A 23,603-nucleotide genomic window follows, 5' to 3' on the forward strand; every position below is an offset into this window, starting at 1 on the left:
TCCACCATCAACCCATGGACTTGCTGGGGTTTGCCAGCGCTTTGGGGGTTTTAAGCCCACCCTGTGCCCATGGGAACAGTTCCCAGTGGGGATGTGTGCTGGTCGTTTGTCTGGCAGTGAAAAGGAAATAATAAGATCTTTACATGTGGCCAGATCCAAACCCTCAGAGCTCCTGCAGCAGGACAAGCCTCAGCACAAAGGGAGCTTTGTGATAAGCCCTGATGTAAAATGCCAACAAACAGTGCCTGGGCCGGGGCAGAGGCTGGAGGAGGCCGGGCCTTGCTCCTGAAGGGAAGGCTTTTCCTTAGAAAAGGGTGGAATCTTCACTGCTTATTCCACCAGATAAAAACCCTGTGCCCCGTTTGGGTTGTCCAGTTAATGGAGCTGAGCACATTTTCCTGGAACGGACGCTGAATTCCCTGCTCCTTTGTCCGGTGGTGTTGTCGATTAGTTCTGGTATCCAGGAACGAGCGAACAGAAAGGACCCATTTACTCAGAGATGCAGGGTCAGAGTTGGAGATCCTCATGCCAGGCTCTTTTGTTGAACAAATTACCAGAGGGCTGCTGATATGCCAGGCAGGATTTGTCCCTAATTCTGCGTGAATGGATTAAAACCCACGGATTTAGTTCCAAGAGGCATTGGCTGTGCTTAGCCTGGCTTGGCAAGAGGGAAGGCAGAGCTTCAGAGAAGCTCCAGAGGAGCTGCCCTGCACAGCCCTTGCTTTGCAGCTGCTTGTGTGCACCCAGCACTGCCTGGAACGGGAAAGGGAGAAACAATCATTTGGAGTTTAGGAATTAAAGTGCCTTTAAAGAATCTGTAGGTGTGTTAACTGCAGAACTTCAGTCTGTCTCTTAGTGAGACTCACTTTTTTGTGACTTACATGAAAATAATAACAGATTGTTTTTGTGTATATGCAACCAGCATTTGAGTAATTTCCTCTCATTAAGAACTTGCTTGTGTTTGCTGCAAGGCAGTGCTGGCTTGGAGTGTGGCTCCAGTGCAGTGGCCGTGTTTTGGTGTGTTCTTTCCTCTGTTCTTCCTTTCTTCCTTTTTGGAATTCACTTGGTTTCTTTCCTTTGACTAGCATAGCATATCGTCGCGTCATTCGTGTCTATCAGTATGAAGTTGGGGATGATCTATCTGGAAGGTTTTTTTTTCCTCTTATTTTCTTACCTCACTTTGGTTTTCGAACGCACTCTTTTAATTCCAAGGCTCGCTTTCCTTCCAACTAACTCTCACGGCTTAGAGATGCTTGGAGGTTTGATTTCCCCTGGTGATTCTTTCCATGGTTGGTTCCCAAGCTTCCCGCTTGGGGCTCTGGGCGTGCGCTTCACCTCTTGACGTGCGTTGAGTCTGAGCCTTAACCCTGTGGTGAGAAACACCCCACCTTTGGTGCCTCTCCATTGCTACAACAGCGACCCAGCGCTTGGAATCCCCTTCTCGAGCAGCTCAAAAGCGTGGGGGAGGAGATATTCCAGTGAGGATGAAAACCTGGGTTTAGTGACTGAAATACCAGAGATTCGGGTTTTAGGAACTTTAAATACCACAGAGTCAGAGGGGGACACAACAACCCACCTGCACAGTGCCCAGAGCCACTGTCCACGGGCAGGGCGTTCAGTGTGAGCTCTCACCGTACGTGTTGGAAGGACAGAGATTCCCAAACACGGCTGCCTGAAGATTGCTTGGGATCCTGGGAGGGGGGGGAAAAGCAGCATCCAGAGACTGTCCATAGCTAGGAGATCCTGGAGAGACCCTGGCCACAGTGGTGACCTGCATGTTCAGTGGCAATCCCTGAGCAGAGTGGCTGTGCCTCAGCTGCTCCGGGTGCAGCGTGGAGAGGTGGGGTGGGAAAGGCACCTTTTCCACCAGGCACTGCTGAGCAGCAGAGGTCTGGAGCTCTCTGCAGGGATTACACCACGTCTAAGATTACTTTTCAACCAAACCAGTAGTTCTCACCATCTTTATTTTACCCCCATATTCCCCCCTGTAACACAGCTTTGTAGAGCTCCTGTACCTGAGTGAAAAATCCAGCCCATCTCAGACTCACCTGCAGTTGGGGTGTGTGTGTGCTGGGCACGGGGAGTGGGGTGGGACTGCACTAAGTTCTAATTCTGTGAAGTCCAGTAAAGCTGGTGCTTTGAGTCTGGCATGAAGTGTGGCTGCTGATCACGTTGCCTTTCAAATGGGGCTAGAAATTAACTATATATAGCAATAAAAATCAGAGAAGACGTTGCATGTGTCAGTACAAAATAGGATGAGTCAGAATAAACAAACCACCAAAACAGCCTTGAAATACCTAGAGGAGAACAAATACTGCTGAAAGGATTTTTCATTTCAAGGAAGGACTGTTAATTTCAAGCCCCACATGCCATTTTTTATGGGAGAAGGGCGTCCCCTCACTGTGGTTCTGTGTTTAGGTCGTGTATGGTGGAGGAGTCTGGAACGCTGGAGTCGCAGCTGGAAGCCACTAAAGTAAGAAATGGGCACCTCTGGCTAAAACAGCATTCCCAGCTGGCTTGGGAACACAGGGTGGGAAGGGAAATGTGTGTAATGAGATGGTAAAATCTTAATTGATTTTAGACATTTTGAGTACCAGAGAGACCTCTGGGATTATCTGTTTACATATCTGGTATCTGCTGACATCACAAGCTGTTAAACAATGCTGATGTAGTTTCCCTTTTTGTTCCTTTTTCCTAAAGGAGCAGGGTAGGGCACAGAGGATACAGTGTTTTCAGCACCTTTCCTAATAAGAGGGTTTTTAATCTTTAGAACTGCTTTGCAAGCCCTGTTGGTTTCCAATAGCACGAAGGGGAACATCATTGTTGTCAATCTTATTTTACAAATCCCAGTGTATGCACATAAAGCCTCAGCAGAGAAAGAAGAGTCTAATCTCTAACCCTTCCTCCCCTGCCAGCCTGTGGTCTGGCTTGTTAAGGTGGATTTTTTTGGTGCTCCATGATTTGTCTCCACTTCCTCCTCACAGCGTAAGCACCAGGAGATCCGAGCCATGAGAAGCCAGCTGAAGAAGATCGAGGACCTTGGGGCAGCCATGGAAGAGGCACTTATCTTGGACAACAAATACACAGAGCACAGCACTGTGGGGCTGGCACAGCAGTGGGACCAGCTGGACCAGCTGGGCATGAGGATGCAGCACAACCTGGAACAGCAGATCCAAGCTCGGTACTGCCCAGCCCACACGGGGATCAGAGGGTCTAACCTGGGGTGGGGGTGGACAGGACACACACGACACACAGCTCTGTGTCTGCAGCCACACCTTGAGTGGTCTGGGCACGAGTGTCCTGTGCTCAGGCTGAGGGGCTGCAGGGAGCTTGTACATCCCTGAGGAGGATGAAGGTACAGTTTGGGAACAGCTCCTGTTGGCCGTGAGCAGTGGCGAGATCTCAGTTGAATGATTTATTCTTTGGAACTCTGCAAGTTCCATTACAAGTGTTCCCATCACATGTAAGGGTGGTTGGCTCCCTCGTCCTCCCTGGGTGGTGCAGCTGCTGGCTGGGGGCAGAGGGACTCAGAGTTCCACAGCTCAGCAATTGGTCACCAGCTTTGCTGCTTCCCTTCCAGGAACACCACTGGAGTCACCGAGGAGGCCCTGAAGGAGTTCAGCATGATGTTCAAGTGAGTTGCAGGGAACACATGGGAGATATTTCTGGGACATGGATGGCTCCTGTTTGCAGGAGTCTCTGATAGATCCACTGTGGCTCGTTTGTTGTTTGCCCTGCTCTGTGCTGTCTGATCTCTGCCAGAGGGCAACAGCCCCCAGCCCCTGCTGCTGGGGGGGCCACTGCAGAGCCTCTCCTGGGGGCACTGCTGTAGGAACTGAGAGTGCCAATGCATTCCAGCTGGGAATACAGCCATTTCTAGGATGCTTTTTAAGCAAATAGGGGGATAGGTGTTACCTGTTCCAGTTCTCTGCCCACTTTAACAGCTATCAGGACTCAGCAATTGCCACTTACAAATGTGGGCTCTGTGTTCATGTTTTTAGGCACTTTGACAAGGACAAATCTGGACGTCTCAATCACCAGGAGTTTAAGTCCTGCTTGCGCTCTCTCGGCTACGACCTGCCCATGGTGGAGGAAGGAGAGCCAGACCCCGAGTTCGAGTCTATTCTCGACACTGTAGATCCCAACAGGTACGTGGGTTGGACCTTTCTGTACTGCAGAAGTGTGTGTCAGTGTTGGCTGGAAGGTCCCTCACAGGCTGAGAGCTGAGGCTGCTTCTGCTGGGGAGAGGCTGTGGTTGTTTTCACAACTCCTGTGAAAGTCTGACACTGGTGAAGAACAAACGGACTTGAGAAAGTGATCTGGTGATGAATCACCTGTGTCAAGACTTCCACTCCTCCCAGAGCAGTTCCAGCCTCTCTCCTGAGGGCCTGGAAGTGCTGAGCTCTGGGTGCTGATGCTGTGTTTTGCTGGCAGGGATGGCCACGTGTCCCTGCAGGAGTACATGGCCTTCATGATCAGCCGGGAGACCGAGAACGTGAAATCCAGCGAGGAGATCGAGAGCGCCTTCCGCGCCCTCAGCTCCGAGGGGAAGCCCTACGTGACCAAGGAGGAGCTCTACCAGGTCAGTGCTGCTTGTGACCCCCTGGGGAGGAACACCCAGAGCTTTCTGTTGATGGACTGTGAACAAAGCCCAGCACTAATGGCTTGGAGGTTCATGTCACTGGGGCTGAGTCAGTTCTGACCCTGCCAGGGGATTCTCTGCAGCAAACACAGAAATTGCTGCAATAGCCCCACGTAGTTGCTTTCTTGGCTCTACAGAGCAAGAGGAAAAGCTTTAACTGACAAAGAACTGCTCAGGTTGAGTAAAACAAGAGCTATTCAAAGCCTTGGGAAGGGAGTGCACTGTCCTCAGAAGCCAAAGCTTCCCTTTCATCATTTGGGAGACTAGAGAGAGATGTTTCTCCAGACAGTGATTCAAAGGAGAAACTTCAGCCTAAGCTTAGAAAGTAGGAACACCTCCTCCCTCTCACTGCCCTGCCAAGACAGCAAGTTCTTCCTGTCTGAATCCCACCAGCTAGCAGGGAAGTAAAGAGGTTGCAGTGCTTCCTCGTGTCTGTCACCTGTGCTGTCTTCTCTTCGGTGGGAAGGCTCTGGTCAGGTGTTCCAGCCCTTCACCAGTGCCAGCAGCCAGAGCATTTCCATGCTGGGAGTAGCTGTGCTGCTCTGGTTTGTGCCCAGGGCATGGGAGAGCTGCCTGGAACTGTCCCATCAGCAGCCCCAGAGCCCATCTGACCCCTGTGCTGTGTCTCTTGCAGAACCTGACCCGGGAACAGGCCGATTACTGCATCTCTCACATGAAGCCCTACATGGATGGCAAGGGCAGGGAACTGCCTTCTGCCTACGACTACATAGAATTTACACGTTCACTCTTCGTGAATTGATCTGAAACACTAGACCCAGAAGATGCAAAGGACATGCTCACGTTTGCTGACTGTAGCTCTGCATGTGTCTCTCTCTCTTTGTGCTCTACAATAATCGATGTTACTTTATGATGTAACCTTAAAGTGCTTAGCTTAAAACTCTTAGGGAAAAGAAACATGTTGCAGTGTGCTTCAATAAAAGTTACTGGTCGAACCACATCATCCGGTGTTTAATGGTGAAATGCAAATTTAACTGTTACATGGGTGCAGCTCCAGCTGGGGGTTACCTGTGTTTTCCAGCACTGGAATAGGTGAGTGGGGAGCTGTTCTGGAGTCAGGGCAGGAACAAGCTTGGTGCAGCTGCTGTGCTGCTGCCTCAGTCCGTGCTCTCGCTCGCCAGCTGCTCCAGGTGATTCATTTCCCGTGGTCCCTGCTCGGTGAAGTCTGAGCTCAGCTGCCACACTTTGACTGTTCCAGCAGCATCCCCTGCTGCCAGGAGCTGTGTCTGTTTGCTGTTAAATTCCAGGCAGTACACGGGGCAGTGGCTCAGGGCCTGCTTCAGGGACACCGTGGGCTGCTGTGTGCTCCTCGCCAGGTCGAACAGGAGCAGCTCTCCTGCAACACAGACACTCATTGCAGCTCTGGGGCAAAGGACACTGGATTGAACAGGTGAGTACCTGCTTAGTCTGGGAAGGAGTTATTTTTAACCTGTTCCCCCTGCTGATGGTGTCTAGGCTGTGACAGCTGACATCACTGCAAGACAGCACAGATCTATTCTGCTGTCAGAAACCTGAAACCAGCTTGGCGAATTCTGTGAGATTTCCATTCTTTTAACTCAAAAATGGTTGGGCAATTTTCTGAGAAAAATGTTCTTGTTTCAAACTGATAGTTCTGGAACTAAATGTCAAAAGGGAGCTGGAAATATGTTTCAGTCATATTCTTGCCATGCTCTATCCCTGTGAATGACCATGGCAACAGATGTAAAGGTATTGTCAGAAGTGAAAAATAACTGTGACTGGTTGCCCTGGTTGCTAAAGTTCCAAATTGCTCCATTGTACTAATTACACAGTGCAAACAATGGACACTGCTCTCTGCTTGTGGGATCTGCTGATCAGTACAACTGACTTGTACTAATTAACACCCAGCACACTCGTAATTTGATGCCCAGGAGGAGGCACCTGCAGGTACTTGCCTTCCCCAGACGCAGCTGCAAAGACCAGGGGTCGGACTGGAGACCAGCGCACACAGAACAGGTACTTCTGTGACACCTGCACAGCAAGGAGGGGCTGTGGCTGCAGCATGGAGTGCAAGTGAACTTGGCCATCAGTCCCACAGCTCAGAAAGAGGTTCCTGGGGGAGGGAGGAAGCAAGAAACAGCGTTTTATTGCTAAAGATGTGGAACAAAAATCAGCCAAGGAGCGTGACCTCGGACAATGTTCCTGCTTTGTAAAGGTCTGAGTGTGTTTCCTAAAGCAGTGACTGCCAAGCTGTGCCCTGGGCTGGAGAGATGCAGCTTTGTTACTGCCCTCAATTAAACTTAATGAGGGCTTGTGTTGACCAGTGAGAGCTGCTGGTGGGTTGTGGCCCAGGGATGCCTGAGAACTGCTGATCTAGAGCTGGGCATTGTTCGAGCTGGGTTTGTCTCATGCAAATTAAATGCAAACCTGGGCTGTCAGCATGTTTCATGCTTGGGGCCTCTGTGGATGGTGGGTGAACTGCTGGCAGAGATGGGAGCTTCTCATTTAAATTCTGGCTGCAGTTACTATTGAGATTTCTGATGTCAGAAAATCTTACGGATTAAGCAACATACTTAGTGATGTGCCCAAGTAAAGGACTCGCAGCTCCTTGTCTTTAAACTGATTTACAGTTGTAACAACTGGGATGATCTAAGGAAGGTGTTGATGTTGCTCACGTGCCCACACAGCATTAGTGGGCAGCTTCACCAGTGCCAGGGGACGTTGTTTCTACTGTAACCAAGGTTCACAATGCCAGGTGACACTCTTGTTGAACTTGTACACACCCCCCCAGGGGCTATTTGGGAAAGGTGTGTTCAGAGCCAGGGTCGCTGTGCCCAACACGCAGCACTTGCCTGTGGAAGGGCGAGCAGCTCACGGAGTACACGGGCCCGGCGTGGGGCGAGAAGGCAAATTCCACCGGCGCCCTGAGGGGAACGGAGCTGCCCCAGGCAGGGAGAGCCGGAGTCTGGGCTGCAGTGGAGCACCTCAGGGAATAGCCCCCCTCCACACCCACCACAAACACGTGGGGATCGAAGGGGGAGAAGGACAGCGAGGTCACCCCCACGGCTCCCTCTGCCCAGGCCAACTGGGAGAAAAGACAAGAGACAGAGCTGGTGTGAGCGCTGGGGCTCCAGGGAAAGGCAGATGCGGTCGGAGCAGCTCAGCACAGCCTGCCAGGGATCCAGGGCACTGCTCAACCTTTAACTCCTGCTGCATCCTACAGAGGGATTCATGTGAATTAATATTAGAAGCAAGTTCCCTTCTCCATTCCAGCAGCTTCTCCTTAGAGCATGGCAAAACCTCAGCTGCTGCCAGTCTTCCAAGAGTGATTTCAGTGTGGGAAAGGAGATGGGGATCAAGGGTTAGTGTGTGTGTGTGTGTGTGTGTGTGTGTGTTCAGAAGTTTTTCCTGGTCCTTCTCATGTGCAAGGTGAGCTCTGACACTCGGGCTCCAGGGTTTAGAGGGATTTTGAGGGATCAGCTCTTTGAGCTGCTGAACTCACCTTCTTCAGCCGAGCGCTGCGAGGGATCTGCTGAGCCACCACGGCAAATCCATCGGCCAAGACCAGCTGCCCATTGCGCTCCTCCCTCCACACCAGGATCTTCCCATCGGTGGACACGGTCAGCAGCTGGGAGTGGTGGTTGTGCTTGGGGTCAGGTAACCAGTGAACCTGTTCCAAATGCCACCAGCTCAGGTGGGGGATTGTCACAACTGTCCAGCCCACGCTTGGCTGCCGGCAGTGCCTGGACCTGCCAGGATGACCTGGGAGCAGAGCCAGGCTGCAGCCACAGAGCCTGGTACCAAAGCAGCACTGGCACAGACACAGATGTGAGGAGAGAAATGCACCCAGGTGTTCAGGGCTGAATTCTCTAGGGCAGTTTCTATGGTTCGCTGCCCTCGCTTTTGGGATGGGGCATTTACGGCACTTTCACCCAGCTGCAAACAGCGACGTTTTCCTCCCTTTCAGATGAGGAAATACAGATTGGTCCCAGAAGGACAAAATTTTTAGGAAGTCAGACTGAATAACATGCTTGTAAATCCCCTTAGAGCATGGGGCTTTAGGCTTCCACCCAAGGATCTACTTGTGTTTTTAAACTATAACAAGTATTGTTGGCTGCATCAGCATTAATTAATGGTTACACATGAATGGACCTGCTCTTCAATTATGTTGGACAGGGAGAAGTTATTTTTTACAGGTGTCTGTTCAGGAGCTGAACTTGGGGGAAAATAGCCAGCAAAAGAGACTGTAACTGCTGAAATGCAGCAGCTTGGCTATGGATAGGAAGCAAAAAGGGATGACAGAGCTGTGGCAACACTCACCTCCCCAGCACTGCCTGCTGTCTCTGGTCTCTCTTACCTGATAGATTGGGTCAGTGTGGGTGTCATCTGTCATCCCTGTCCTCCAGATCACAGGGTCTCCTGTCCTGCTGGTGTCCCACACCACCAGCTCCCCATTGAAAAGGCCACCTGAAAGGACAGAGATAAAACATTTCAGGCCTGGTGGCTCAGAGCAAACCCACAAATGGAGCTGTGGTGGGAACAGACCTGGCAGCTCCAAAGGTTGGGCAGCTCTGGACAGGGCACAGTCGGCCCTGGTGTAAGAGAACATTGTTCTGCTGAAATAAGTATGTTCTTCCCTTCCACCCAGGGCTGGCTTTCCCTCTGTCATCTCTCTGAGGAGATGATATAAAGGCAGAAGTCACTGAAGACGCAGCAAGTCCCAGTTCAGAGGTAACAGTGCATTTAGCGAGGTTGGGGAGCGTCAGTTCCTCATCTGAAGAGCTGCAACGCTGTTCCCTCTGCAGGAAAGCTGAGGCTGAGCTCAGAGCCAGAAACCAAAGGATCCAGGCTGCAGGAAACAAGGATGTGTTTCAGGCACCAGGTAAGGGCAACCCACCTGCTATCAGTGAGGGCTGGGAGGGGTGGAAAGCCAGGCACATGGCAGAGCTGGGGGTAACCAGCACCACATCAGGGTCCTGTGGATTCAACCCTCTTCTGTCCAGATTCCAGGTGCAAACGTAGGATCTTTCTCCTCTCCAGTCCCCATCATCCAACCTGAAAAAGGGAGAGCCACGTCTTGCCCTGTCCAGCAGAGCTCTGGGATGCCCTGTGGGTCATTTCCATGTGCTGCTCTGGGGCCTGAAGGGAAACTGAGGTGAAGGGATCACGAGGGGATGGAACTTCCCTGTGGGCTGGTTTATACAGTGTGTGCCAGGGTTCACATCTGTGCTCACACAACAAAGTGCCAGCCAGTAAATCTGGGGTATGATTCCCCATTCCCAGGCCTACTCACCATGCAAACAATGGGAACAATCAAAAGGGTGCATATGGAAAGTTCAGGGAAGGGAACTCTGCTGAGGGTACCCACAGACACAGAAACCACATTCCCATCTGCAAACAGCTGTAGACTGGGAGAGCAGAAGGAGACACCAACATACAGGTTTGCCCTGTTTTACTCTTCCCTACACATTCCCTCATGGATACCCGTTTTGCTGGGGTTTTGAATCAAAGCAAATGGGAGCAGAAGGAAACAAGAGTAAGGGCAGCAGCAGGGCCCAGGAAGGGGAGGCTGTACAGACATTGTTGAATTACATGAATGTTTTGTCCAAGCCTCATTTCAGGAAGCCCTGAATGTCAGTGCATGTCTGTGGCACTGGGCAGGAACAGGTGCCAGCTTCATCCAGGGTGCTCAGAGACCACGTGAAACACCCCAATCTCAGGGAAGATAAAGCACAAACCTCACCTATAGCTCTTGGCATCTGCTCTTTACATTTCCTCTCCCAACAGAATCTACCTAGAAACAGTAAGATCATGTATCCATTTTCAGGGCAGGGGGAAAGGTAGAAGAAATAGGAGACATAATTTTGTTACTTTGAAGGTGAATTATTTATATACGTGTTAGTTTATTACCGACAAGGGAAAGCAAACACATCTAGACCTGAGGTCAGCCTGAGGTGTCCCATCAGCCTCAGCTGCACTCCCACCCCACCCGGATACTCACCGGCCGTAGGAACACGCGATGACAGATCCCGTGGCATTCCATGAGACACCGGTGACCTGCAGCTTATCACGCTGAGCCCATGGGAATGACAGAGTATGCAAACACAACACCTGGGAGAGACCAAAGCCAAGCACTGAAGCAGCAATCCCTGAACACAGAGACAGGAGCTCTGTGCCCACCCCTGACGGGATCGTGTCGTTACAGCCCGAGCTTCCCTCTGTCCCGGGATGGATGTGAAAATGTTGTTGAATTCCTGCTGGGAAACAAAGCCCCAGCACAACCCCACCAAACCAACTGTCACTCCATCACTGCCTGTCTCAGACTGCACAGCTCTGGAAGGCTGTGCCTCAGGATTCACAGCACCCCCCACGTGTGAGTCTGGCACTTGCTGAGCAGTTTGAAAACACCAGTCCCAGTGTGTGCTGTCTGATACAAAGTGCCTCCACTCCTGAGCACTGTGCACTAAACAAACAGAGTCTAAGTAGGAAGAGCTGCCAAATCATTGACTGCAACTGTTCCTAGAGCCCTGCTAGTCTGGAGTGCTCTAAAGGCACTGAAGAGAAGCCTGCACTGACTGCAGACTTCCTTCTCACACCACTCTGCAACTTGGTCACCAGCAGGAAGAACAGTTTCACCATCAAGCAGAAAGGTGGAAACCCCGCCCCCTAAACTAATCCAACTCATAATGTTTAATTATTAGAACCTGGCAAGAACAATCACAGCAACCAGGAATAGAACTTATGAGTCAGAGCCACTGCAACCAGTCCTGCTTGGGCAATGACAAGGCTTTGAGTTCTGCCACTTACTGTTTCATTCTGATCTGCCCACTTCACTTCAAAGCCATCAAAGGCACGGCTTTCCCAGTTTTTATTTAGCTCTTTGATAACAGTGTCCTCCACTCTCTGAAGGAATGACAGAAGGCCAGTGTAATCTACTTGGACTTGCTGCTGGAAGTCCTGGAGAAAATCTTTGCCCTGTTCCGTCTGCACCGCGGCGTCCCGGCCTGTGTGAGACTGTGTTGCAGCTTCTGCTGTGGAAATTCTCCCAGTCTGGCAGCTTTTCTGGTAAAAGAAGACAGACAGTCTCTAATCCAAACAGAAAAACAAGTGTTGCACGAAGCGTTCAAAGCACCTTCTGGCGTTTCATAGAGACTTCCCAGCCCATCTGCACAGCTCCGGCTCGTGGCTAAGCACAGGTGAGTCGGTACCTGTGCAGGGAATGTCTTTGCGACCCAGCTGATGCGAGGCAGAGGTGCCCGAATGCCAGCCAGGTTCGGGCCGTGCTCTAAAGCCCGGAACGGGGAGAGCTGGAGAAGGCAGCGAGCTGCGGAGGCAGCAGCGAACACCGCTCAGGTGGCAGCGCCGCGTTAAGAGCGCTGGAACCGCTCGGCGCAGCTGCGGGGGTGTTTCTTTGCCAGTTCGCGTACGGGGCCGAGTCAGTGAAGGGCTGGAAGGGGCAGAGCCGGCGGGCACAACACCGGCCCGCAGCGCCCGCTCCCCGCGGGGCAGGGCTCGGGCCCGGGAAGGGCGCTGCGCGGGGCCACGGAGGAGCACGGAGGGGGCACGGCGGGGCAGGATCTCGGAAGGCCCGGAAAGGCGCGGCCCGGCCCGGCGGTCCAAGAGCGCCGAGCGGGGCCGCCCCGGGGGTCTCTCACCGCCTCGCAGCGCGCGCTCCGGGCGCTCCTCCACAGCGACTGCACATCGGCTCCGGGCGCCGCCAGGTCGGTGAACATGGCGAGGCCGGGGGGGTCCCGGGGGTTTGGGGGTCGCGGCCCGTCCCGCTCCCACCGCCCGCTCCGCCGGTTCCCATGGAAACGGGAGAGGCGCGGTGACGTCACCCGAGCGCCGAGCCCGCCGGGCCGCGGGCGGTAAAGTGAGGCGGGCGGGGCCATGTTGGGAGCGGGCACTGAGGGCTGTGCAGGGCGGGCGGCGGCTCCGGGCGGGAGAGGGGCGCGGGCTGTCCCCGCCACTGTTCCTGAGGCCGGAGGTCCGGCTGGGGTTTCTCTTCTCCCCTCTGGCCGCCCCCGCCGTACCCTCGCTGGGGCCCGGCCGGTCCCGCCGCTCCGCCTGGGCACGAGGGGCAGCACAGGCGGGAGGGCGCGGGGGCTGCCAGGAGTTAAGATGGCGGCGGGGAGGGGGCGACAAAGCTGAGGAGGAATTGTCGCTAATTCCAGACACGCGGGCGAATTCCCGCTCTGGATGGAGTGTCGCCGAGTGTTTGCCGAGGGAGGGGGGCCGGGCCGGGGAGCCGGCTCCGAACGCGTAAAGCCCGGGGTGTGCTCGGACTCGTTGCTTTGCTCGTGTTGGTTTTGATGAGGGAATTGTGGTGATTTGTGCTGAGGGGGAATCACTGAGGGACCGAGCTCCTGGAATCACTGAGGGATCGAGTGCCTCCCGACCGCTGGGCAGGTCTGGGAGTGTCCCTGGTACTGGCACAGCTGGATAACAGCTGGATAACACCTGTGCCGCTCCTGTCGCAGGGACAGGGACTTGTGTCCTGCTTCCTTAGGTAATTATTCCCAACAGATAGCACTGTGCCTAGAGTTTTTTTTCAATCTGCAGCTCCATTGGAACCCCTCGGTGATGAATGCAGGGGCTAAATTTAGCGCTGGCATAAGCAGGCACAGATGCACCAACTTCGGGGAGTTATTCCGGCTGTTGCTGGGAAGGAGCCTGGCCTGGGTGTGGGAATCGAGAGTGGGAGCTGAGCAGTGAGTTCTCCTCTGGAGCACATGTGAATCCATTTATGTCAGAACCAATGCAACGGCTCTTCTGAGGAATCTAAAATATTTCACAATTAATGGTGAAATAAGACTCCCTAAAATTCGTGGTAAAGAACTATTACACCCGTTTTACAGACAGTGGAACTGGAGCAGAAAGAGGTTCAGTGGCACCTCCTTCAAAAGCAAAGAAAAAGCTCCAGTGGAACTGAATCCTTCAGAATTTCCAATCCTGGCTGTGTATTCACTGTGATTCTTCCCCTGGGTGGTGTGAACCTTCAGGATACCCCACAGAACAGCCAAGAACAAAAATGCACCCCTGGCTTGGACTGATGGCTTTTTCAGCCCTGTCATCTCTCTCTGATTTGATTGAGTTGATCTGAACTTCCAGAGTTCAAGTTTGGCATCTCCAGCAGCAACCGTTTTTTTTTTTTTTGTCTGGTCACAGGTCAGGATATGAATTACAGAACTTAATGACAAGTTACACTCTGCTGTCCTTTCTACCAATTTAAGGGCAAGTGAAACATCTCAAAAACACAGTTCTAGAACTCTGGATTTCCAACCAGGTGTCTGTAGCTGTGGGTTTGAGTCAACTTTATTATCTTTATTTCTCATTCAGCTTTCTGTTTCCACCTTTTTTAAAATATCAATTTAACAGAAGAGCTTTAAAAAACACGAAGATTGGAAACAATGTCCTGGTTTTGTCACAGCAGGACTGCAGTGACTTCCCTGGAGAAAATATTTGAGGTTCTGCCTCAGCTTTTTCATTCAAAAATTCAACTGCTGTATCCTAAACTAGTGCTGTGCTGCCTGAAAAAGGCTGAATTTTTAAGAGATCAGCTTAAAGATGCAAGACAGTGACAAGACAATCTGCCCCTTCATGAGTGGAATAAATATATTTTCAAATTCAACAACTCTATTAAAAAACCAAGCATTGCTGGATGAGGTTTTTCCACTGCAAATAGTTAAATTCAGGAAGTAGTGGGATTTTTAAAGTTTATGTTGAATAACTGATACTAAATATTTGAACCCAGTAGCAGAGTGGGGGTTTTAAAGAGGTTCTTAATGTTTAAGATTTATCCTCTATAAATAGATCATCTTAAGTCATCATTAAATTATCTTAAATTGGTATGATTGGAACTGCCAAGGCATATTACTGTTTAGAAGAGGAGTAAATATTACAAGTGTGAATTAATATACAGGGTGCCTCAACATAAAAATGCTAAACACAAACTGCAGTTCAAACACTTCAAATGACTTGTCAGAGGGAACTTAAGGAGAAAAGTTTGGGGGCTTTTCTGAGATGGCAAAGAGATAAGAAAACTGGAATTTGAGTACCAAACAGACCAAAAATAAATCAACATTTTTTTTTTCAGCCAGTAATATGCAAAGTTACTGCACATGTAGAACGTGTTCCCTGGAAGGTGGTGCATGTCTGGGCTTTCTTCTTCCCTGAGGATGAGAAAGGAGCAAACAGCTGCAGACAATGCCTGTTCTAAGGAACCCCTTTGATCCTTCTTTATTCCACTTTCTCTGGAGTTTCAATATATCAAAGGTATTTCGAGAAATCTTACGTTGCTTTTCCTTTCTGGCCTGGCAGTATCAGATGCAGGGATGGTTTTGTTTTCACTCCATGCTGGAAATAAGGCAAAATCAGGGATAATTGGGGAAGGGCTGTTCCAGGTCTCTCTGAAGTGGCAGTTTTTCCTACAGGGCTGATTTGTGCTCTTTCCTCTCTGTCTTTCAGGAGACAAAGTGTAGGAAGTTTTTCACTTCCACATAATGGAGCAAATCATCAGAAAGCAACAAGAGAAGGTTGAGGTAAAGGGAGAACAGGGAGGGAAGAAGCACTGGGGGGAACAGCATCAAAAAAGGACTGAGCTGTAAGAACAAGCTGCACTCTGGGGTCTGATCACTGTGACCTGAGCAATACAGACACTCTGAGCTGCATCTCAGTAGAAATTCCCCCACTAGTGGGTGCAGTGGCTGCCCTGGATTTGTGATAAATGAAACTATGTGATGGTTCTGTTCAGAGGAACAGAACTTTGACATATTCTCCTTTATTCAGAACAAACCACAGCCAAACAATAAAACTCTCCAAGCAACAGCAAGGCTTTTTGTTCCATAGAATTGTCACCCCAGGCCCTGCTTGTCTCCCCAGCTTGTGTAACCAGCAAGGCCTAACTCTGTTCCCTGGTTGTTCCTTTCCCACCCGTGACAGGGTGACAGATTTGGTCTGGCTGAGGTCTGGGTACTGAACTATTGCAAAGGATGGAATGTGGAGTTTGAACTGGCTTTGTGCTGATACTTTGTGCTTGTTATTTGGATATGGACAATATCTGATCAGTAACTGCCATATTTGGCTTTTGTTGGAGTTGTGATGTTAAAATCCACCACACCTGAAGGCAGGAAAGGTCCCCCCAGCTGTCAGTGTTGAGCACAATGTCTGTGCAGCCCAGCAGGTGCTCAGTACCTTGCTGAGGGTTCAGGCCCTCATGTGGACTTGAGGTGTTCCCTCCAGCTCTGTGACTCCCCCAGCTATTTATTCCTGGTCCATCCTAACGGGCTCGTGCATTTTCTCTAATTCCAGACCTCCTTTTTCCTGTTTCCACCCCAAAAATGTCCCTGAAAATGCTGTGCCCTTTTTACTTTGAAAACCTGTTTCTCCCTCTCATCAGAAAACATGTTGCCTCATTTCTGAAGTCCTGTTACACAGGGACATGAGGCATTATCCAAAGAATCCATCTCCGTTAAAATCATGGATCTGCTGTGCTCTGCAGAATTACACTCAGGGACTCCCTGGAAAACACGGGGGCAGTTCCTTGCCCTGTGCCGGGATTGTTTATCCCACGTTCCTTCCTCCATGATTAGCAATCAGACAAAGGTTTCGGTGGAGGGTAAGCAGAACAGGAAGAAGCTGGGAGAAGGTTTTGTGGCAGGTGGCAGCAATCACCCCCACAGGGGCACAGAGGCACTGCCAGCGGGGTTGGAAGCGCAGCGGGGCTGGCACGGGGCCGAGTGCGGGATTGTCCAAGGAGGCATCTGTGAAAGGCTCAGGATCCCCAGTCCTGGCTGGCATGGGGCTCTGAACTGGGGGCAGGGGGAGCCTCTGCCTTAGGGCTGGCACTGGGGGATTGGCAGCCTCTCTCCTGTCTGGGCTCAGCAGCCTCCAGTCCCTGCTGGGCTCGGAGCAGCACGTCCAGCATCTCATCCCAGACAGAAAGGTACAATCTGCTGTGCCACTCCTAAAAGGGACCTGACCCTTTGCAGTGCTGAAAACACCCAGATCCCTTAAATTAATCCCATTTTCAGTAACCATGCAGGACTAAAAATCAGTTCTCTCTTCTGTACATCGTTCATCAGCTCGTACTGTCTCCACTATCTCAAACAGCTACTGGAACTTTTAATTGCTCTGTCTGAAGCAGCTGGTTCTCTCAGGAGGCACTGTGGACAGGTATTGCTCATCTGAATAGAACTGCTCTCCTTTGCAGAAGTGTTGGCTCAAAAAAGGACATTCAGAAATGAGTAGTTACACCCCACTTGGGACCATCAGATCTGTGCTTATGTAAAGCAAGCAAGCAGAATTTGCATGATAGCTCTTGATTGCTCTTCAGAAATCTGTATGTTTGTTTGATTTCAAGCATGCTACTCTCATTTCTTAAACATTATTTCTGTGAACGCTGAGTGATTAGTAAATACATCAGAGCTTTGCTGGGGTACAGGGATGTAATGGAAGAGTGGAGAATAAAATAATGCTCCTACCATGATGTCAGCTAATACAGCGAGAAAGAGATTTGCGAGGACTCCTTTTCCTGGTCTAAATTTCACCTCCATTTAGAGAATTTGCATATTGCCACATTAGCTAGACCAGCAAAATCACTTAGTGTGAAAGCCACTTTCTGAAATGGCAAATAAAAATAGCTCCTTTTGATTGGTTTGTTATCCCAAGTACAAGGGAGATCCCAGAGGGTCCTGGAGCATATTATACAAACACAGAGCTAACTTCCCAACATCATGCACTGCAGGGAGATCATCACCTTCTCCAAAGCACGTGGCAGATGAAGAGGAGCAGAAATACCTTGTACAGACAAATTGGATGTGTCAGTGTGAGTGTTTCAACTGCTGCCGAAAATGCCGAGTGATTTGTAAGGATCACTTGCCTTTTATCTTGTGGCAGTGACAGGCTGGGACTCACAAATCACGGAAGGAACCACCAATGCAGCCCATTTCGGTGACTTTTTTCTTCACTAGATATGTGTTCCTAACACAAGAACTCCTCTCAGTCCCACTTTTTTTTTAAAAAAAAAAGAGTGAAAACATGACAAAACAGGGCTTGAGCTGCATGACTGTGGCTCTCTGTGGAGGAGTGGAAAAGACAATTGCCCCAGTTACATGCTGGGTTTGGAACTCCGTGCAGCCTAAGCCTATTGAAATATATATTTGGGAGCGGGAGTGGAGGGGAGGGAGGATGCTCTGGAATGAGGCCTGGAGCTGGAATGCTGTCCCAGGAGGAGGAGGGAGAGCCATTAACTGCCTGCAATCCCCCAATTTAAAAAAAGGCCCGGAAACATTTTAATGCCAGATTATGGGACACCTTTCAGTCCTGGGTTTTATTTTTTTTTTTTTCTTTTGTCTTTAGTTTTCCATCTAGATGACTGAAACTTTTCCTATTTGTGCCCCCAGCTGTGCAAGCTGGGCTGGCTAAAGGCATTTTTATTTTTCTCTACTCCAGCCTGACAAAGTCCTACTTATGCAACAGCTTCTACCTTTAATAACAGTAATATAACTGCATCAGAACTAAAAAAAAAACACCCAGATTTCTTAGCACCGAGGCCTGAGAGAACTTGCTGCTGTGCTGCGATCTGACAGGAGGCAATTTATAAGGAATTAACTCTGACAGTCACTTCACACAGCTGATTTTCAAAGATCTAGGCACTAAAGATGTGTTAATGAGGGTACTGAGGCTTCATAATTAATTATATTAGCATGTCTTTGTTACTCCCTACAACAGGAGTGCCTGGTTGACATTTCAATGGGAGGCTGGTGGTGTTCTTTGGGATTATTATCCAGGAGTGCAGTTCCACCTTAGCTCCCAGAGGGGAACCCGCATGGAAATGCCGCTGTGAATTGCAAGGGCCTTTGGATCTCAGGAAAAGCCCCTGAAGGAGACTCTGCTGGAAGCTGAATGGATGTCAGGAAGATTTCTCTAGGCTGGAATCTCTCTTCAGATATGGACTCTCCTCCCCCTTCATTTCTGCCTTCCCTTCCTTCCCTCCCCCCTTCCTTCCCAACCCACGAGGCTCAAGAGCAGCAACATCCAGCTCTTGGTGAATGTTTAGTTGCAATCCCTTAAAGGAGGGAACGCTGACCTGAACGAAACAGAGAACAAAGTAACCTGAAAACAGGGAATATTTTCACAGGCTTGAGTTTTCAGTGCAATAAAGCCAGAGCTGCCAGAAGGAGTCCCAGAAGTGGTGAGTCAGATCATAGATGGACGGCTGTGGTGGGAGGGAAATGATCTCGACTTTGTTTTATCCCACCCCACCCCCCCCTCAGAAAGGCAGATGAAATTATTTTCCAGTCATAACCCTGTGAAAACAAACACGGGGTTTAAAGGTTATTTCCTTTGTGTGTTTCTGAGAGACTTTGTTTTGACTCTGAAAATGGGAAGGATGACAATTTGTCAACGATCTCAAATTCTGCTCTGGAAGTTTTTCCAGGATCACCTGAGGTGGCAGAGCTGCTGTTTTGTTTATTGATATATTCCACTTGCTTGTGTTAATTTAAAACAAAACTTACCAAAAAAATTGCTGTTGTTTTCACACCAGTTGCAGTTAGAACCTTGTCATGGTTGGGCTCAGTTAAGGGCAGCTGGACAAACACCTCGAAGTGAGATTTGTGCAATGTGTTCCTCACTCCTTCATCCCTCCCTTCAAGGGACCCTCTTTCTGATGACATTGTTCATGCACCTGCACCAGGGACCCAGCTCAGAGTACTGGTCTAAGTTAAAATAAATGGGGTTTATGGGGACTATTTCTGATTGCAATCAATTTAACCTGGGGCTGCACCAAGCAAAAAAAAAAGCACAATGCAGGGACAATGTGAAGGGGAAGAGGATGGGAGTGTGTGGTGGGGAATGCATAAGTAGGAATTTCTACCACAAAACAGATGTCAAATGATGTCCTGAGAGACTCTGCATTCCTCCATGCCAGAGCCACCTCTTTGCTCTATAAGCAGGTAACACCTTGCAGGATTGGGGACTCCAGGGCTGTTGGAATACCAGCAGATAGTGACAGGTCCTACAGACTGACACAATCAACCAAATTCCACTCCTCCTGCAGCCCAGCTTGGAGCCCTGTCCTGTTCCTGAGTTCTGTCCCCAGCTCTAATGAGCAATAACTGAATAACTCCGGCATTCCGTTCATCTACCAGGAGAAGAATTACTTTCCTCACAGAGCTTCTTGTATTTAACTAGGTTGTTTTAATGAGCTTTGACATTCTCAGATGAAAAGAACAATGTGTACAATGTCTTATTACAGCCAAACCTGTATATGACAGATTCCTACATGTTTTCCTGTCTTTTGTCTCACCTTTCCTGTCACCACACTCCTACACGGGCCTCGAGACACGCTGCAGATGTTTGAGTAATGCCAACTTCAAACCCCAGAATTGTCATTAACATCCTCACTCCTCACTCAGCACTGTTGTGTTTATTTTCATCTGCTGCTTTTTGGATAGAGACAGGGGTTACTCCCCCTGAGAGTTCAAATATCAATAGTGCTCTGCATCACAAGGGAAGTTTTTAATGATTCCCACAAAAGCCGCTGCCACTTGGTAAGAAGACAATGGATGAAATACTCGGAGTGTAAAATTTGAGTCTCTGCTGCTATTCCTGAGGGACCAAATCTAGAAGTGTTACTCAACTTTGCTTAGGATTCAGCAAGAGTTTTCCTGCTGCAGGACTGAGGAGATGATAAATAAGAGTTTGGAGAATTGGCCAGATTTAAAATCCTGGAAAGCAAACATTTAGAAATTGTCTCTGTAGAAATGTTGGCTCCCTTTTGATTTCCCTGTGAGTGGAGAAGAGGGGAGGGATCTCCTGTAAATCTCCTTGCAGGAGAACCCACAGCAGCACAAAGTATAGCTTTTCCTGGTCCTAAAACTTCATTCAGCATTCATTTCAATTTTTCCTACTGTCATTTCCATGCTTTTTTATCCATATCTATTGTGTGTCCTTAGGAATCCTCTCTAGCACGGGAGCTTCTGAGGGGAAATTCAGCCTTTCTTCAGACAGAGCATCCCTGAAGGGAACTGAGGAGCTAATTCCCTTGGGAATTATTGCAGGGCCTTCTACACAGAAATTTGGTTGGCTCAAGTATTCCAGAATAACTCCCAGTATAAATCCTGCAGTATTCCAGTTTGAAAGTGTATTTATTTGTGATTGATCGTTCTATCTGGGAATGCTTCTTGTCAGTGCTCAGTTTTTCTAATGAGAGCTTTCATTACACAAAGCATCTGTAGCAAAATAAAGCCTCAGATGGAGACACAAACCCAACCACAACATATCCCATTTAATCACCAGCTGATTTCAAATAAACACCTTGTTTTTCAAACATTTTTTGTGAACTTGTAGCTCCACTGAGCTTGGTTGAAGTCTTCTATTGCCTCACTGCAGGATGGATTGGCTCTAATAACAAAATTCACAGCTGTACACCTTAAATATGAACAAAACATCCTTAAGCACCCACAGAGCTTATGTCTCATGTTCAGAAGGGGCTCAGGTTTCACAGCCTTTCTGTTTCATTTAAGGTTTTTCGGGATATTTTGCCTGCCTCTTTGCCTCTGGTACCTGGGAATGAGCACATGACCATCCATCTCTTCAGGGATTCCAAGCAGGTGCTCTGGTAAGTTAAAAATGTTGCTGCAGGAGAAAGTAAAAATCAGGTTTAGCAACTCTGTCTAATGGGAATTTCAGCAAAAAGAAACCCAAACCCTGATCTAAACAGGATCACTGGCTTTACTCAGCTCCACACTGTCAGTCAGTGCCTGCTGTCAGTGCCCCTGACCTGCTGTCCTGCTCCAAGGCATTTACCAGCCCCGAAATATTTTCATCCCAGGGTTTAAACTGCAACAACTGGGGGGACACGTGGCAGATTCTTCTGTCGTTATCTCACCAGTCAGTTCTAACGGGAGTGCTCACTGGCAAGGTCTGTGCCTCGGTCCGTGCCTCGTGGAGATGAATAAGCAGTCGCAGGGGAGGTATTTGCCTGGTTAATGGCTGGGCCAGCCTGGCTGGAGGGCCGGGGAGCAGTTGGTTGCATTTCAGGGGTGGTGAAATGATCCTTGGTTTGTATTTCCCTACTACAATCTCCATAAAGGCTGTGAGATTCTTTGGGATGGAAGGAGGGAAAGCTGTGAGTTGCTACTAATTATATCAACTTGCACGATTTTCTATCTGCCCGTTCTGCACCGCAGAAACACTTGGGAGGAAATGTGCTCTTTCTTCCACACGTCCCTGCCTTGGATTTGAGAAGATTTAGCACATTTTCTGATTTCATTTGCCAAATTGGGGGGTTTGTGTTTAAAATTTACAGCTGACTTGGAATCCCAGGAATTAAGCCTGATTGCCAATCATGTCTCTGTCTTGTAGTAACACCTAACCGAGGAAAGAAACAGTGGGAGATCTGAACTTTCACCTCCAGGAGCAAATATAAGATTTCCTTTACAAAGAAGTTTTGTTATCAGGTGCTGCCAAAACCCTCCCAGTTTTATTCATTAGCCTGACAAAGTCAGGGCAGGCTGTGAAGATGTAATTTTTGTGTTGTGATTTGTGAGCGCTCGGTGCTCAGGCACTGCACGGGGAAGATGCCACAGTTCTGCAGCTTGAACTGTGCAACCTGAAGGTCAAACACAAGCCAGAATCCTGACTCTGGAATATGGAATATGAGGAATGAGCTGTTTATAGGCAGCACAGCTCCTTGGACAGGGCAGTTCAGGGGAAAATGTTACTGCTCTCTTATGTTTGATGTAATCAGAGTAGTTGATAAAGGTCCTACAAGAAGATGAGAAAAGAAGGGAGAAAATCCAGGCTGTTAAAGCAACAGTGGCTGGACAGGGGGAGGGCAGGGATGCAGAACTGGAGGAGATGTAGTGATGTTCACATAACTCTTCTAACAGGAAGAGAACTGAGGAAGAGTTAGGACAAAAGGTGTTTTAGGAAGCTGGGAACAGCACATCACAAAAAAATCAGAAACTATGTGAAAGGACACCTCTCCCTTTCCCCAAAACTGAACCCTCTGCTTTGTCTTTTCACATGAAAACACAGGTTTGTATTTTGTGTCTAAAATAAAAAAAAGTGTTTATTTTAATGTTTTATTTATATTAATAATTATGTATATTGGTCTTTTATTATTTATATATATTTACATTCTTTTAAATATATATCATTGATATGCACTTTTTTCTTTATAATAGCTAGTTTTAGGGCACTATAAACAGATACTGGAAATGGGTTTTTAACAGTACAGCAGTTAAAATTAATGATTATTTGACTTTGGATACATCAGTGGATCACCTTAATCATGTACTTCAGGAATACCTGGTAATTTATAGACTAAACAAGGGATTCTAGTAGGGAGCTGGCAGATACTTCAAACTTTGCACCTTTATTTCCAATTATAGACCTTCAAAGGCTGAATCTAGAGAAGGACAATATAACAGTAAATTACAGGTGAGAAAAGAGGGAAAAGAAACCCCAAGGAAATAAACCTGCACAGTCAAGAGACCCAAGGGAAACAGGAGGATAAAACCAAGTCCCACACATGAGCTTACCTTGTCTGAACGGGCAGATATCCATTGGAATGATGCTGGGAGGTGCAGGTGGACTGTGAAAGGAATCCCCTTGCTGTGAAGGGCTTCAGGAAGGCCTTGGGACGCCCCTCTTGGGAAGGATGTGATAATCTTGCATTTACAAAGCTGGGGTGCTTTGCTTCCCTTTTGTGACCAGTGGTGGTCATTGGTGTGTGTGGAAGCAGAGCACCAAGGGATGGCAGCTCCTCTCTGCTGCTCTTTGCCCAGGGAAGCACAGCCCAAAGCCTGGCCACGTGGCAGTGGAAGCAAGGACAGAGCTGGTGGGAAGGGACAGCTGGGAATACAAAAGGAAAAAGACAGTTGGGATTTGGAAGCAACAGGTGGGAGCGGGAATCCGAAAACTGTAGTCAAGACCCCTGAGGAGGCAGGAACTAATCCAGGCCTTGTTGAGTCAT

General features: G+C 49.1%; 2 protein-coding genes and 1 long non-coding RNA gene across 8 annotated transcripts in view; 2 read left to right on the forward strand and 1 right to left on the reverse strand.

The window, feature by feature from the left end:
- Positions 1–5,600, forward strand: part of SPTAN1 (spectrin alpha, non-erythrocytic 1) — a 46,884-nt gene extending 41,284 nt beyond the window's left edge. For 4 of the 5 annotated variants that reach the window (XM_050320255.1, XM_050320256.1, XM_050320257.1 and 1 more), the window contains 6 exons: positions 2,419–2,473; positions 2,985–3,181; positions 3,581–3,634; positions 4,002–4,148; positions 4,435–4,582; positions 5,277–5,600. In XM_050320255.1, coding sequence (XP_050176212.1) covers positions 2,419–2,473; positions 2,985–3,181; positions 3,581–3,634; positions 4,002–4,148; positions 4,435–4,582; positions 5,277–5,402 — 727 coding nt within the window. In that variant the 3' untranslated portion in view covers positions 5,403–5,600. Of the gene's footprint in view, positions 1–1,085; positions 1,149–2,418; positions 2,474–2,984; positions 3,182–3,580; positions 3,635–4,001; positions 4,149–4,434; positions 4,583–5,276 lie in introns of all 5 variants that reach the window. The other variant, XM_050320259.1, reaches the window with a different exon arrangement.
- On the reverse strand, positions 5,466–12,510 carry DYNC2I2 (dynein 2 intermediate chain 2). The gene is made up of 9 exons (XM_050320260.1): positions 12,274–12,510; positions 11,426–11,680; positions 10,620–10,729; positions 9,516–9,673; positions 8,976–9,085; positions 8,121–8,288; positions 7,471–7,703; positions 6,574–6,731; positions 5,466–5,996 (listed from the first exon to the last, which is right to left on the reverse strand). Exons 1-9 carry the CDS (start codon positions 12,508–12,510, stop codon positions 5,758–5,760), a joined length of 1,668 nt encoding a protein of 555 aa, XP_050176217.1. The 3' UTR covers positions 5,466–5,757.
- Positions 12,037–22,712, forward strand: LOC126642533 (uncharacterized). 2 transcript variants are annotated; one of them, XR_007629466.1, is made up of 5 exons: positions 12,037–12,339; positions 14,715–14,893; positions 15,086–18,812; positions 21,148–21,242; positions 21,989–22,712. It is a non-coding gene; the product is annotated as an uncharacterized LOC126642533 (long non-coding RNA). The 2 variants fall into 2 exon arrangements; XR_007629467.1 differs by having other exon boundaries at positions 22,516–22,712.
- The last annotated feature ends 891 nt before the right edge of the window (positions 22,713–23,603 follow it).

Source organism: Myiozetetes cayanensis, unplaced genomic scaffold, assembly GCF_022539395.1.
Source record: "Myiozetetes cayanensis isolate MyiCay16 unplaced genomic scaffold, myiCay2020 scf23, whole genome shotgun sequence".
NCBI lineage: Eukaryota > Metazoa > Chordata > Aves > Passeriformes > Tyrannidae > Myiozetetes > Myiozetetes cayanensis.

Bases quoted from the DNA above. Each gene is read 5' to 3' on its own strand.
- DYNC2I2 (XM_050320260.1), bottom strand. From the start codon at position 12,510: ATGGCCCCGCCCGCCTCACTTTACCGCCCGCGGCCCGGCGGGCTCGGC. The intron at 11,681-12,273 runs GTGAGAGACCCC...TTCTTTTACCAG, and splicing joins GGAGCGCGCGCTGCGAGGCG to AAAAGCTGCCAGACTGGGAG. The intron at 8,289-8,975 runs GTAAGAGAGACC...CATTTGGAACAG, and splicing joins ACACTGACCCAATCTATCAG to GTTCACTGGTTACCTGACCC.